This window comes from Pelophylax lessonae, assembly GCF_965119305.1.
Source record: "Pelophylax lessonae genome assembly, chromosome: 5".
NCBI classification, from domain to species: domain Eukaryota; kingdom Metazoa; phylum Chordata; class Amphibia; order Anura; family Ranidae; genus Pelophylax; species Pelophylax lessonae.
In genome coordinates this window covers 346,847,695-346,862,491 of record NC_138772.1, presented here as the reverse complement: position 1 = coordinate 346,862,491, position 14,797 = coordinate 346,847,695, and the positions used below count along the sequence as shown (strand labels likewise).

At 41.5% G+C, this 14,797-nt stretch overlaps 1 protein-coding gene across 1 annotated transcript in view; it reads right to left on the bottom strand.

Annotated features, from left to right (window-relative positions):
- Nucleotides 1-14,797, bottom strand: part of CDKAL1 (CDKAL1 threonylcarbamoyladenosine tRNA methylthiotransferase) — a 1,263,425-nt gene that overhangs the window by 907,131 nt on the left and 341,497 nt on the right. The window contains exon 7 of the mRNA XM_082258657.1: nucleotides 8,263-8,383. Within this exon, the coding sequence (XP_082114783.1) occupies nucleotides 8,263-8,383 (121 nt within the window). The remainder of the gene's footprint in view (nucleotides 1-8,262; nucleotides 8,384-14,797) is intronic.

The following is a 14,797-nucleotide window of genomic DNA, read 5'->3' as shown; positions in this document are numbered from 1 at the left end:
CCGCAATTATAGGGAACTGTGCCGCCTGGAAGGCCTGGAAGGTACGGATGTGTGGAAAACGTCAGGGGTATGTTTCATGACACAGCTCTTCAGAGCACAGGTTTTGAAGTCTTTCCAGTCACTGCAGCGAGAATTTAATGTACCGAGACAGCATTTTTTTTTTATATTATATTTTTATTTATAATAAAACAAACACATTACAGAAAAAAGACAATGCCAAAAAACAAGCAATAAATGGGAGTGATGCCCCCTGTAAGGGACAGAAAAACAAGAAGTAAAATAGCTGCAAAGAACAGAGTCCAATGAAGCACAGGACTGCAATACATCAAATAAACAGCAACACATCAATTGAAAAGATCATACATCCAGAAGAGCATGGAGATCAGGTAGAGTCCGAGACATGTGAATCCCAATCACCCCAGACAGCATTAAATTCAGTAAGTTCGTTGTGTACCATTGCTGTTAGGGATTCCATCTCCTGAAACTCCGAAACCAGCCGTAGGAGACATTTTTCAGATACCTGCAACTTAGATATGCCATTTCGGCTCAGGGCAGGCTCTCTACGTTGCAAATCACCCCTCACAGACTGCTGGGAGATGTGTTGCATGCCTCTGATAAGAAGGGTATGATCTCTGATATATATGCCACCCTGATGGGCTCAATGCAAGACCTGGCTGCCCTCCCGGCCAGGCCGGCTTGGGAGGGTGACCTTGGTCCCATTGATGGGGAGACATGGGAGCTGTGCCTTTCTTCAATTCCCTTGGTTTCGGTCTCGGCCTCACAAAAGGTTTCCCACCTCTTCCTTTTCCATAGAGCATATAGAACACCTGTAAGACTGCACCGTTGGGGCTGTAGACCCAGCCCCCTCTATCCGAAATGTGAAAGAGAACAGGGAACCCTGATACATATTTAGCAGGCTTGAAGGATGCCCCAAATTGTTCAGATACTGGTCCACGATTATAGACACAATATCCAGAGTTTACAACTTTCAGTTGCTGCGTGATCCTGTGATTTGCTTGCTTGGAGCCCTGGAAGTGGAATCCTTGACCCCTAATGCCCATGTGGCTATCATTAGGTTGTTGTACATGGCACGTAAGCTCATAGCTAGATACTTGATCTCCTCCAGGGTTCCAACTAAATGACAATGGATTGCACAGGTCAATAACTCCTTAATCAGAGAAAAATTAACGTATCAACATAGGAAAGCCCACAAGAAGTTTTTCTCACTCTGGCAGCCCTGGCTGGATGACCCAGCTTTGGCTCCCCCGCAACTGGTTATGAATAGGCTCCTAGAGGGTTGAGCTGGATACATTCAGAGTGCTGTAGATGATTATATCCAGTGAAGGGCCCTTTTTTCCCCTTTTCTTCTCTTTTGTTTCTTCTAACCCTTACCCCCTTCCCGCCTTATCTGTCTTTACCTTACCAATACCCCAGTGTTTTCTACTAAGCATCTAAATATTTCAGAAGCTTTCTCAGGTTATGGACTATAGCGATGTCTCTGCAGTGAATGTAGCTTTGATGTGTATATTGACTCCTTGACGTGGTACCCTTTTTGAGGATAACCCCCTTTATTTCACTGCTATAGCATATACAGGGTACAGCTCCTAGGTTTTGATTGGGTTTAATTGTTTTTTCCCTTTTGCTCTGTGGATTATTATACGTTCATTGTACTAATGTATAACGCAACAAAAAGTCTTTATTTGTATTCAGTATATGAGGATTGTACAATGTTGTTTACTTTCAATAAAAGTTCTATTTTCTTGAAAAAAAAAAAAAAAAAAGATCGGTTTGTGGGAAGGACAGAATGTGAGGTACATCGCAATCTCTGAGAGTAAAGTGCCTGTTTGAACACCAGGCAAAAAAAAAAAAAGGATTTCCAGGTGGGATAGTAGATATTCCTTCCAATGGCTTTTCTTGCTTTTAGCAAAATAGTAATCACTGAATCAGAAACCCCTCTACCCTAGAATACCTGGGTTTTAACAGTGTTCAGTCAGAAACCAAGATAGCAGATCTGACCAGTTTGGATGAGGCCAGGGATCATCTGCTGGAAATCCGAGCATGTCTGAGTACCAGGTTCTTCTGGGCAGTTTGGTGCAATTACAATCACCATTGTCTTCTCTCGCTATATTTTCTTGAGCAGACAAGGAGATTGTTAGGGCATTTGAGGCTAGAGTTAGAGGATCACTGGTTCTGGCAATAGATATAGTTTGCGTTTAATAAAGGAGACTAGAATGTCCACATCCAGAATACCCGATTTTTGGAAAAACAGATTGATGACATCTGGATGAAGGGTCCATACCCTGTGATCCAGTTAAAGGTAGCTGAGATAATCAGTTATCCAGTTGACAACTCCTAGGATGTGGATCACAGATCGAGGGACATTTTGTTTGTCTGGGATGACCTGGTTTGCTTCCTTCAAGCCTGCCAGACTCTTGGTGCACCCTTGATGGTTGACAAACGCTGTGGCATTGCATGCTTGCACCTTGTTTGCACGTCCCTTCAAAAAGGAGGGTCCAGTGCTGCAGGGTCAACCTGACAGCTCTGAGCTCCAAGGTGCTAATAAGGAGCTTGGCTTCTCTGGGTGACCATGTTTCTTGGACTGTTAGGGATTGAGCAATCCCCAGCGTGAAGGACTTGCGTCTGTTTTGAAAACTTTCCAGTGCCAGGGAAGAAAAAATGTCCCCACTGTTAGGGCTGGGGTGGGGGTCGCATGAGTAAATCGAGAGAAGGAGTCTGCTTTTTGCAGGCCGAAAAGATGTTTTGTTGGGGAGTTCCCGAATGGAAATGGGCAAAAGATAATGCCTCAGAGGCAGCTATCATTAGGCCTAGAACTCCTGTGGACAATCTCAATGTGAGATGCATTTTGAATCTCAATTCTTGAGCATGTGCTCTTAGAGAAAGGACTTTTTTTGGAGGAAAGACTTATCGTATTTTCCGGCGACGACTTTTGAACCTCAAAAAAATCCCCCAAAAATGGGGGGGGGGGGGTCGTCATATACACTGAGTATTGTAAGTCCAAGGTATTTTAAGTAATAGTATTACCGGTAAATGTATAATCTTCTGCTGGCTGTGCGGGAATCCTGTACCGGTATATTGTACCGCAGCTTCGGCTACGTAGTATACCGCGCTGAGCCAATCACTGTGAGCAATGTATTCTATTTTTTAATGCAAGGCCTGCTAGGATTGTCCGAGTCAGAGAAAGTAACATAATCCCGCCTCTCTGACTCCGCCAATCTGAGCAGGCTTTGCATTCAATAATAGAATACATCGCTCACGGTGATTGGCTCAGCATGGTATACTGTATGTAGCCGAAGCTACGGCACATACGGTATACCGGTACAGGATTCCCACACAGCCAGCGCCTTGAGAGATGATACATCTACCGGTAATCCTTAGTACTTACATACCTTGGAAATTTAAGAAAATGCATGCAGATAAATAGGACACAGACAGCAAGGGCTTCATAGATTACGGTACACTTAATTACCTTTGGGATTTTTATACTTACAATACCTTGGAGATTTATAAAAGAATATATTTACGGTACCTTATAGATGAATAGGGCACAGACAGCCAGCACTTTCATAGATTACACTTACTTAACCACCTTTGGGATTTTTATGCTCGGCGTAGATATGGTGTTGCCTTGCATTGCTTCGGAAGGGGGGTAGTCTTATACGGCGAATATAGCCCAAAACCTAGAAAAGGTTAAAAAAAAACTAGAAAAGTAGGGGGGTCATCTTATACGCCCAGTCGTCTTATACGGCGGAAAAAAACAGTACTTGGGATGTATCCAGGATCAGACCCAAGTATTCCAGATAAAAAGAAGGCTGAAAGGACAGATTTGTTGAAAACGATCATTCAGGCCAAAAGCTCGGAACATCTTAAGTGTCTAGTGGACATTTTCTGAAAGCTGGGTTACTTAAAAAAAGGATTCATGGGGTTCAAGTAATGGGATAAACGTAGTGGATAGTGAGTGATCTCAGATTTGAAGCGTTTATTGGGTAACGTATCTTGGGGAGAGGGGACCGATACAAAGTGTAGGCAGTATTCAGGGAAAGGCACATAATTAAAGGGGGTTCATAAAATTTTCTAATTAAACCCATAGCTTAGTGGAAGAGTGACTGAACTAGTCCAATATTTTGGTGAAGACTGTAGCCTTGTGATAGAGATGTCCAGTACCCCCGTTTCCGTTATGACAGGATTTCATAGGATGAGGGAAAGTAAAATTTCAGAAAGAGGTAGAGAAAGCATGGAATGTCCATTTTAAGAACCTTAACTCTACCAAGCCACGAGAGGTGTTTTGTCGAATAAGAGTTCAGATCTGATTGGGTTCTAGCAAGGAGTGGACCAAAAAATTCAAGGAAAATAAACCAGAGGCTGTTGATGGCAAATAGATCTCAAAGTAAAGTATGGACTCAGATGCAGCCTTAAATAGGAAATCATTTTTCAATTGTTGCAGGAGAGCAGGGGTTAGGGATATAATCGAGAGTTCGGATTTAGTGTAATTCACCTTGAAGTTGCTAAAGGTGCCAAACCTCTGGAATTCAATCAGAATTGATGGTAAAGACGTATGAGGTTTTGTCAAGTACATAAGCAAATCTGAAAAAAGATCATTTTGAACGGAGAGCGTCTACTGTGACATCTGTGATATTAAGCTTCTGTCTAAGAGCTATGGCTAGGTGTTCTATCGTAAGGACATAAAGGAGAGGGGACAAGGGACAGCTCTGTCGGGTACCATTATACATGGGGGACAAAGTACAATTGACCCTGACTCTAGCTGAAGACAAGAGTATAGAGACTTGATGCGGGAAATCATACGGGGGCCAAGGCATGAGAGAGGACTGAAGAAATTTTCAATTAACTCGATCAAACGCTTTTTCTGTGTCAATAGCCAGAAGGCATAAGGGAATATTGGTGGAAGTGGTTCTATCACTATGGTTTTTATATTGATTATTATACAGTATGTGTAATGGTTTTAGAGACACATTGGAATTTGGAGGTCAAGTCAACACCTTGAACTCGCGTTCCTCAGAGCAATGGAAGAAGGTGGCCTGATCTGATAAATTCAATAATGGTTTGTGGTCAAGTCCTGATGCTCACATGCCTATTGTAAGCATTTTTGGCTTTAGACATGGGTCAGCTGTGGCTACACCACCCCATATGCAAAAAAGGATGATGCATTGTGTGTTCTCACAATTTTTTATCTGAACATCAACATTTTTAGAAATCTGAGCTACATTAGCTGTTCTATTGGATCGCACTACATGGGCCAGCTTTCACTCCTCGCAGCACCCAGGCCCCTTGGCTGCCCATGACCCTGTCATTGGTTTCCCAGTTTTCTTTCCTTGCACTACTTTTGGTAGGTGCTCACCACTGCACATCAGAAACATCCCACAGGAGCTTCAGTGTTGGAGATGTTCTGACCCATGTGCAGGGACTGGAAAATCAGCAATCATGGAATTTTTTCCCAGAAGAGAAGCGCACAGAAACTCATAAGTAATTTCCGAAGAGCTGTACTCTGGCAAAATTGTTCAAACCCAGCAAACAGCCTTTTTGTTCAGTATTTGTGTGACCAACATTCTATGCAGCCAATGCTTGTATATGTGTTTCACTATGCAAAGGATGCCTATTTAACTAGTTCCCATATTTTCTCTTAGAGGCCTGGTCCAACCACTTTTAGGGACTATTTTCATTCTGTGTCTTTCATAATCTTCTCTCCATTTTCATGAAACATGACAGATCATTTACATCTTTGGTTTGTTTTCTTTTTAAATAGCAAAAAAAGTTAATAACCGTGATAAACGACTAACATTTTCAGTGTTTTAAGTTTTTTGATAAAAAAAATGGGTTTCTACACAACGTTCATAGCCACATCAATTACTTTTGAAATAAATGTAAAATGTTCTATGATCGTTTACGGTTTCTCTACAAACCATAGAACCATATTATCAAAGCAAAGATATAATCTAGTACAATTTGTGCACAAAAGAAGGGGTCAAATGAGGTATTTCTGTCGTCATAAACCACCAATTCATGAAAATAGCAAAAAAAGTGTAGACTGCACCTATTTATTCACTAGCCTACAAAAGCAGCAAGGGATTCTCTGGTTTCAGCTTAATGGATAAAACATCACACTTGGCACATCTTGACTTCCATACTATGGCATGTGGGAACATAACACTATTTACTTAATTAAAAGTGATGTGGGAGCCTTGAGTTTTAATTTATTCAGTCCCTGCCAGTGCAACGGACTTTCTGTCCTTCACAAGAGCTTTTACACTATAGTATCACCGAATGACAAAAATGTGCGTTGGCCTGGTAAATGTTTGGCACAACACTTCATATACCACAGGGTTGTTTTAACAAAGGCAAAAAAAAAAAAACACTGTGCTAAAATAGTCCTATATAAAAACATTTACACTTGTGTCACTTTGGTCTTCAAAGTTGCATGACAAGTTGTTCCCCATATTTTGCCATGATAACCATTCATATATGCGTGACTTAGTTGCAGTAGCTTCAAAGAAGTTCATGCAGTGCGTTGGTCTGACTTCCATGCAACTTGAGGGCAATAGACTTCAATGTTAACACTCAGAAGTTGCATGAAAGTCATACCTGAATGAAATACAATGCAACTTGTGTGCAACGATTGTCCATTATCACTGGTCACAGCCAAAGTTGTATGCAAGTTGAACCCATCCAAAGTTGTATCAAAAGTCGCACTCCAAAGTCGGTGCAACTTTGGAGTCATACAAGAGTGAATGGAGTCGGGAGGGGGGGGGGGGGGATCCATAATTTAGCATTACAGTGCATGAACCCCTGGCTTGAATAACCGATAGATGCTGTTTTGACCTATATAAAACAGCAACATGAGCCATATTATAATTTACGGCTGAACTCCAGTAAAAATGTTTACAGGAAGTGATGCAAAAAAAGAAAATCACCCAATTAGCCATTCACTACTCTCCGAAAAAGGAAAAAAAAAAATTTTTGCTGTATGTAAACTATCTTGCCTTTTTCAGTGGCAGCTAGCAATGATTTTCTAAGTCAAAATATTTAGATATCACTTTTCAGCCACCAAGGCAATACCGGAGACATTTCGTTGATTAGCTCACTGATTTTCATAGCACTTTCCCCTTATTATAACTCTCAGACTGATTATGTAGTCATAGCAGAAAGATCCTCCCTCTTAACACTTCCACTTCTTGAGCCCAAAAAAACACCAAATCCCCTCTGACGGTAACTAATGCATATAACTGTACCATAATATAGCCTGCCAGCTCATAGCAAACAAGTCATCTATGACTGAGGCAGACATGGGTTAACTACTTTACTATTTTACTAGGTTTAAAGGCATAAATATTGTCAGCTAGCATAGCAAACTCAGCATATTAGTTTTCTCCTAGTTCTTGGATGTCATTCAAACTAGAAGTTTGAGGACATTTAGTGGTGGAAACAAAAACCTACAGTGGACAGTTCTGGACTTAGGTTAAGTACTACAGCAAAAGCTTTTTTTTTAATCGTTACATGGATTATATTAGTATTGTTATTTAAAGAGACTTATACAACAATAGGAGTTTAATGTAAAACAGTTTTATAAAAGGTTGGCCAAGTTCAAATTCTAGCCTTTGTTGTGTAAAATATAACTGAAATGGTGATGTTGCTATAATATAACGAAGGCTGTAGTAGTAGACGGTTTCATCCTGTATGACCACTGCACTTAAACTTGTCTATGCTTAGAATGGCGTCTTAAGAATTAACCACGAAGTAACCCATTAAAACTGTATAGCTCCAATGTCATGCATACATGATGGTTTCAATGTATACTGGGGCTTTTCTATAGAAATGAAAACATATTACTTACATTTTAACCCTACAAACCAACTACATAATGCATACTGATCCACTAGAGAGGTGTTCTAGTGACCTTAAATTTAACAGTTGGTCATAATACTAAGCTAAAAAGAAGCATGTGCTTTGACAAAATACTTTCTTTGGTCAAGAAAGCCAGTAACTGTAGATGTAAGAATCTAAATGTTGAATACAGAAAATAATTCATAAAACAAAAAAGTTAATCAGCAAAAATGAAACAGAGTAAATATTTTCAGCACTTGAAAGATACCCCTGAGAGTTCCACAGGGTTTCAGAAAATTATAGTTCTTTAATAAGTTGAGCAGCAGAAAGCACCATGTCTGAAGAAATATGAAATTGAATTCTTAGGCAGCACTAAATATTTTATGAGCAAATTTGAAAGAAGCTTACCCTGTATTGATGGAAATAATTTCTATCAGTGGGTTCTTCCTAATCTTTGGCAAATCCAATCGAGCTCCCCCCAACCGTTTTCCATTATCCTTTTTCTGACCCAGCAGTCGCACAGAATGACCTTCAAATGAAACACAAAATACGCAAACACGAGTCACACTACTTCAGCAAAATTCATCCTGCACCGCAAGAACAATTGATGGTTGCATTTAAATATTTAAAGCAGACATTAACAGAAAAAAATATATATAAAGGAGGAATTGCAATAATGGTAAAGAACACAAGAATCAATTTATAGCTAAATGATCCACCAAATAGGCCGGGGAATGAATTCCATGTGTGTGTCGATGGCGAGGGTTTTACATGTTCCTTATGTTAGCTAAAGAGTTCTGGCAAAGTACAAACTTGCTATTTAAGATTCCATGCACTACAGCTGGATAAATAATGGGCATCCGGATATACGTTATAGAAAACGATAAAACAAATTAGTATCTCTGTGGCTGCACTGTCCTATCATAATTCATTCAGAAGTGACAATAATGTCCCAAATAAGTTGTTATGGATAATAGGTAAAAGTGCTCAACTGCTGTCAGCTTATTCTCCTCCCCATATTCGCAAAACATATTACACCGGTGTTAAAATAGGCACCTATATATTTGTTCTTTTAAAATAATTTTTTCAATGTACTTCATATGTCAATTATGGTGAAATAATTTCTACCTGAAACCTAAAATATTGTTCACAATGTCCATGCTGCTCTAAATAAAGCCCACCCCTTGACTTCACTTGTCTGTTAATTTTTTAATCTTCCCTCAGCCTGTCCTTCCTCTTCAGATCTACATGGTTTCCACTGTTGCATGAGCACAGAGTTATTCCTTTTATGTGCCCACCATGTTTGTAGATATGTCATTAGCCGTCTTGTCCTCAACCCTACTGAATCACATCTAACAACTCTATCCCTAATCCTGCTTTATAGCCTGTTTGTGCTAGAATGCAGTGCGGGAAACCCACATTCTTTGCGTGTTTCCTGCACCGCGTTCAAAACGCATCGCATATTTGCGTGAATTAGTTTAACTACAGCTGCGCCGAACGTTCACACTCCCAGTGCGGTTACCAGTGGCTAAAGGAAAGAGGAGATCGGGAGGTTTCCGATCATGTGACCGCAGTAACAGACAATCACATGATTATAAACTCTGCCCCACCTTCCGGCATACTAAACCTCTCATAGGGACAGGAGGCGTCGGCACCAAGAGTTCAAGTAATGCATGCACTACTTTTGATGCAGTCTTGCGATTTCAGCCCACTCAACTGAACACAGCATTCGGATCGCATCCGATTCACACAGGAGTGCACCGTGTTTTTGTGCAATTTATGGTGTGAACCAGCCAATAGATAAACTATTGTTTGCTGATACGAAAGACTGCAATAGGTGTATGGATGAGTATACTGTAAACATTTCAAAAGAAAAAGAGCATTGTTTCTTACACCAACCCCTCCTCACACTTAAAGTGGAGTTCCACCCATTTTTGGAACTTTAGATCTATGTAATCCCCTTTAAAATGGCTTTTACCAATGGAAACTTTTTTTTTTTGCTAGTAAATACCTTAATTTCTGCTTTATTCCTCCTCTCCTCACTTCCGGGTCCGATCGGCGATGACGTCATTCGGCGATTCGCAGTGTCTGCTGGGATGTATTCTATTCCAGAAATCTCGCAGTAGCTGAGCTGTACTGAGCCGTGCCTGCCCCGCCTCCTCTCATTGAGTTGTATTGTATGCAATGTATTAAGGCCTCCTCCGCCCCGCCTCCCTCGAGGCGGGGCGGAGGCGGGGCAGAGAACGGCCTTAATACATTGCATACAATACAACTCAATGAGAGGAGGCGGGGCGGAGGCGGGGCAGAGAACAGCCTTAATACATTCATACAATACAACTCAATGAGAGGAGGCGGGGCAGAGAACGGCCTTAATACATTGCATACAATACAACTCAATGAGAGGAGGCGGGGCGGAGGCGGGGCAGAGAACGGCCTTAATACATTCATACAATACAACTCAATGAGAGGAGGCGGGGCGGAGGCGGGGCAGGCACGGCTCAGTACAGCTCAGCTACTGCGAGATTTCTGGAATAGAATACATCCCAGCAGACACTGCGAATCGCCGAATGACGTCATCGCCGATCGGACCCGGAAGTGAGGAGAGGAGGAATAAAGCAGAAATTAAGGTATTTACTAGCAAAAAGAAAGAAAAAAAAGTTTCCATTGGTAAAAGCCGTTTTAAAGGGGATTACATAGATCTATGTATTCCAACCTATTAAAAATGGGTGGAACTCCGCTTTAAGAACAAGTTTTTGTAAGTATGCAGTTTTTGTAAATGTATTTTTTTTTTTCTTTAAGGCTTGAAGCTTACTGAGGTTTTCTGTGTCGCATTTTATTCACTGAGGATTTACCTGCGCCCAAATTTATTGATTAGTAGACTGATTAGTTAATGCATCAAGGTAAAAAATGGTAAAAATAAACAATCCATTCACTTTGTATCCAATTGCACAAGCTTTTGCAGTACATAGTTGTTGGTAGAGGCAACAAAGTTTCGTAATATATCAACACTGCTGAAATTGGGGAATCAAACTCCAGGGAGAAAGATGACCAGTTGATTAAGCTCCGGTGGGCAGAGCGAAACGTGTAAGGGGGTGTGGCTTTCTAAAACCCTCATGGACTGAGGCCATTTTTAAGTGTAAACTAAGTTGGCTGGATGGGAGTGTGGCACATTTTTGATGTTATAAAGGTTGGTAAAGCAGCCATAACTTTATATGACAACTGACAGATTAAGTAAATAACAATTATTCTGTTAAAATAGCATCTGGAAGTCGGTGGAATATATTAGTCAGCAAGTAAACATGTCACTGATGTTGCCGTGTTGAAAGCAGAAAAAATGGGCTCGCAGTTTGTTGTGTATGGGGCTGCAAAGACGCAGATTGGTCAGGCTGCACATGCTGTCCATATCCAAAAATGGCTAAAATGGGCACATGAACATCAGAACTGGACCACAGAGCAATGGAGTAAAGTGGCCTGGTCAACTGAATCACGTTTTCTTTATCATGTTGATGGCTGGATGCTTGTGTTTAGTTTAAATCAGGAAGCGATGGCACCAAGATGCAGTATGGGAAGAAAGCAAGCCAGTGGAAGCAGTGCGATGCTCTAGGCAGTTCTGCTGAGAAACCTTGGATCGAAACATTCATGTGGATGTGATCTGACACATACCAATTACCTAAAACACTGTTGCTGGCTAAGTACACCCCATTATGGAAACCGTATTGCCTGATGGCAGTGGCCTCTTTCAGAAGGATTATCTGCCCCGCCACACTGCAGTAATGGTTAAAGAATGGTATGAGGATCACAATAAATTTGAGTTGTTGACTTGGCTTGCAAATTTTCCAGATCTCAATCTAAGAAAAAAATAGTATAGGATCGGGAGCAAGGGATGTGATGGAAAACCAAGTCTGATCCATGGAGGTCCCACCTCATAACTTACTGTACCTAAAGGATCTGTTACTAACAGCTTGGTGCCAGATACCACAGTATACCTTCAGAGGTCCAGTGGCATCCATGCCTCGACGAGTAAGGGTTGTTTAGGTGGAAAAAGGGGGACCTGCTCAAAATCAGACAGGCTGTCAAAATTATGGCTGATTGGCGCGTGTGTGAATATATATATTATATATATACATACACACACACACACACACACACATCTATATATATATATATATATATATATATATATATATATATATATATATATATATATATATATATATATATATATATATATATATATATATATATACACACACACACACTCACACATACATACACTAATACTAAATGTATTGGGACACCTGCCTTTACACGCACAAACTTTAATGGCATCCCAGTCTTAGTTGGTAGGGTTCAATATTGAATTGGCCCACCCTTTGCAACTATAACAGCTTCAACTCTTCTGGAAAGGCTGTCCAAAAGGTTTAGGAGTGTGTCTATAGGAATGTTTGACCATTCTTACAGAAGCGCATTTGTGAGGTCAGGCACTAAAGTGGACGAGAAGGCTTGGCTCCCAGTCTGCACTCCAATTCCTGCCAATGCTGTTCTATCGTGTTGAGGTCAGGCAAGTGAAGTTCCTCCACCCCAAAAGCCACTCATCCGTGTCTTTACGGACCTTGCTTTGTCCGCTGTTGCGAAGTCATGTTGGAACAGGAAGGGACAACTCTAAACTGTTCCCACAAAGTTGGAAGCATGAAATTGTCCAAAATGTTTTGATATGTTTATGCCTTAAGAGTTCCCCTCACTGAAACTAAGGGGCCAAGCCCAACCCCTGAAAAAAACTTGATTTTTCAAGAACTTACCGTAAAAAATACTTTTCTCTGAAGTTCAACAAACGCAGCTCCATCTAGTCAGTCAGACTATAGGATTTATGCTCCTCCTATCAGGAATAGGCACTAGGCAGGAAAAAACCGTAACCACATTGATGGGGGCTGTCCCTGCAGGCATAACCCCACACACCCGGTTATCCAACAGTTTAGTTGCAAGCAGGGTTTCGAATAAAAAAAACACCATTCACTCAGAAATAGGGTTTTGAATAAAAAAAAACCCATTCACTCAGAAATAGAGAGAAGGGTGCTGCGTCTGTCGAACTTCAGAGAAAGGGATTTCACAGTAAGTTCTTACAAAAATCCAGTTTTCTCTAATCGTTCGACAGACGCAGCTCCATCTAGTCAGACTATAGGGATGTCCCAAAAGCAGTATATTATTGAGGGGTGGGAAGATAACGCAAACAGAAACTTAACTCCCCAAAGGCTAAACTTAGCCAACCAAGTAACATGGAGCTCAACCAGGAACAACTGGAGCTCACCCTAAAAACACAATACACCCTCAAAGAGAAACAAAAAAAAACAACAGTTCTCTTTAAACAGCAGCCTGCAAAACCTTGAGGCCAAAGGAAGCATGCAAAGATTCCAAAACATCTACTTTGTGGAATTTTGTAAACGTATGCACAGATGACCAAGTTTCCGCCTTGAAGACTTGCAGCACCGACGCCTGATGGCAAAAAGCCCAAGAGGCACTCAGCGCTCTCGTAGAATGTGCCTTCACCAGGAAAGTAGGAACCTCACCCTTCAGTGAATAAGCCTGAACTACTGTCTGCTTGATCCATCTGGATATGGTCGCAGCAGACACAGCCAATCCCTTACGAGATACTTCGGTAAGGATAAAAAGAGCGTCTGATTTTCGAAAAGACTCAGTGGTCTCCAGATAGACCCTGATTGCCTGAACCACATCCAAAAGTGCGATGCAAATTACATAGAATGTTTGGGCTTAGGGAAGAGTGAAGGCAACACAATGTCTTCATTCAGATGAAAATCAGAAACAACCTTAGGAAGGAACAACTGGTTAGGTCAAAGCACCACTTTATCTCTGTGCATCACCAGATAAGGTGAGCGGCAGGACAACGCCACCAGTTCAGTTACTCTGCAAGCAGAAGTGGTAGCCACCAAGAAGGCAACATTCTGGGACAATGAAAGCAGAGAAATCTCCCAAATGTTCTCAAAAGGAGGCTTCTGAAGAACAAATACCACCAAATTGAGGTCCCACGGAGATAGCAGGGACCTACCTTCTTGGAGGAACCAAATGGCGCACTCTCTGTATAAAAAGGTACGAATCAAAGCATGCATAGCTAATGGTCATTGGAAATATATAGCCAAAGCCAACACTTGGCATTTGATAGTGCCCTAAACCAACCGCTGTTCAACTTAACTGAATAAAAGTTTAAGGACTTTGGATCCTTGTTCCATTTGACAAGAATCTCCCTTTGCAAAGCTCTGGTAGCTCTGGTATGGAAATTAGCAAACGGAACTGACTCGAAGGTTGATACTCGGAGAGGACAGATTGTTCGCCAACAACCGAATTGCCTCCTGCAACTTTTGCAGCTTGTCCGGGGGAAGAAACACCTTGGTCAAGGCTAAATCCAGAGTCAAGCCCAGATAATCCAGTCTCAAGACAGGTGTCAGCGCGGATTTCTTGAAATTGATGTTCCAATCGAAATCCTGCAGAGTTCTGACAGTGACCCTCAGATCCCCCAACAAGACTGAAGAAGAGTCCGCTCCCAACAGGAGATCGTCTAGGTACCCCAGTACCGCAATACCCCCGCTGGCGCAGCAATGCCAATACCGGTGCTAAGACCTTAGTAAACACTCTGGGAGCGGATGGTGAGACCAAAGGGTAATGCCACAAATTGATAATGCTCCTCTGCGACCGCAAAGAGCAGAAACTGCTGGTGTCCAGTGTAAATAGAGATGTGTTGATATGTGTAATTGATATCTATGGAGGCTAAGAAGTCTCCATGGTGCAGTGACGCCACCACCGTGTGGATGGTTTCAAATTGAAACTTCTGTACCCGCACAAAGCGGCTCAGGGCCTTGAGATCAAGGATGGGGCGCACCTTGCCTTCCTTCATGGGCACAGTGAAGAGGTTTGAATAAAACCCTTGAAAACG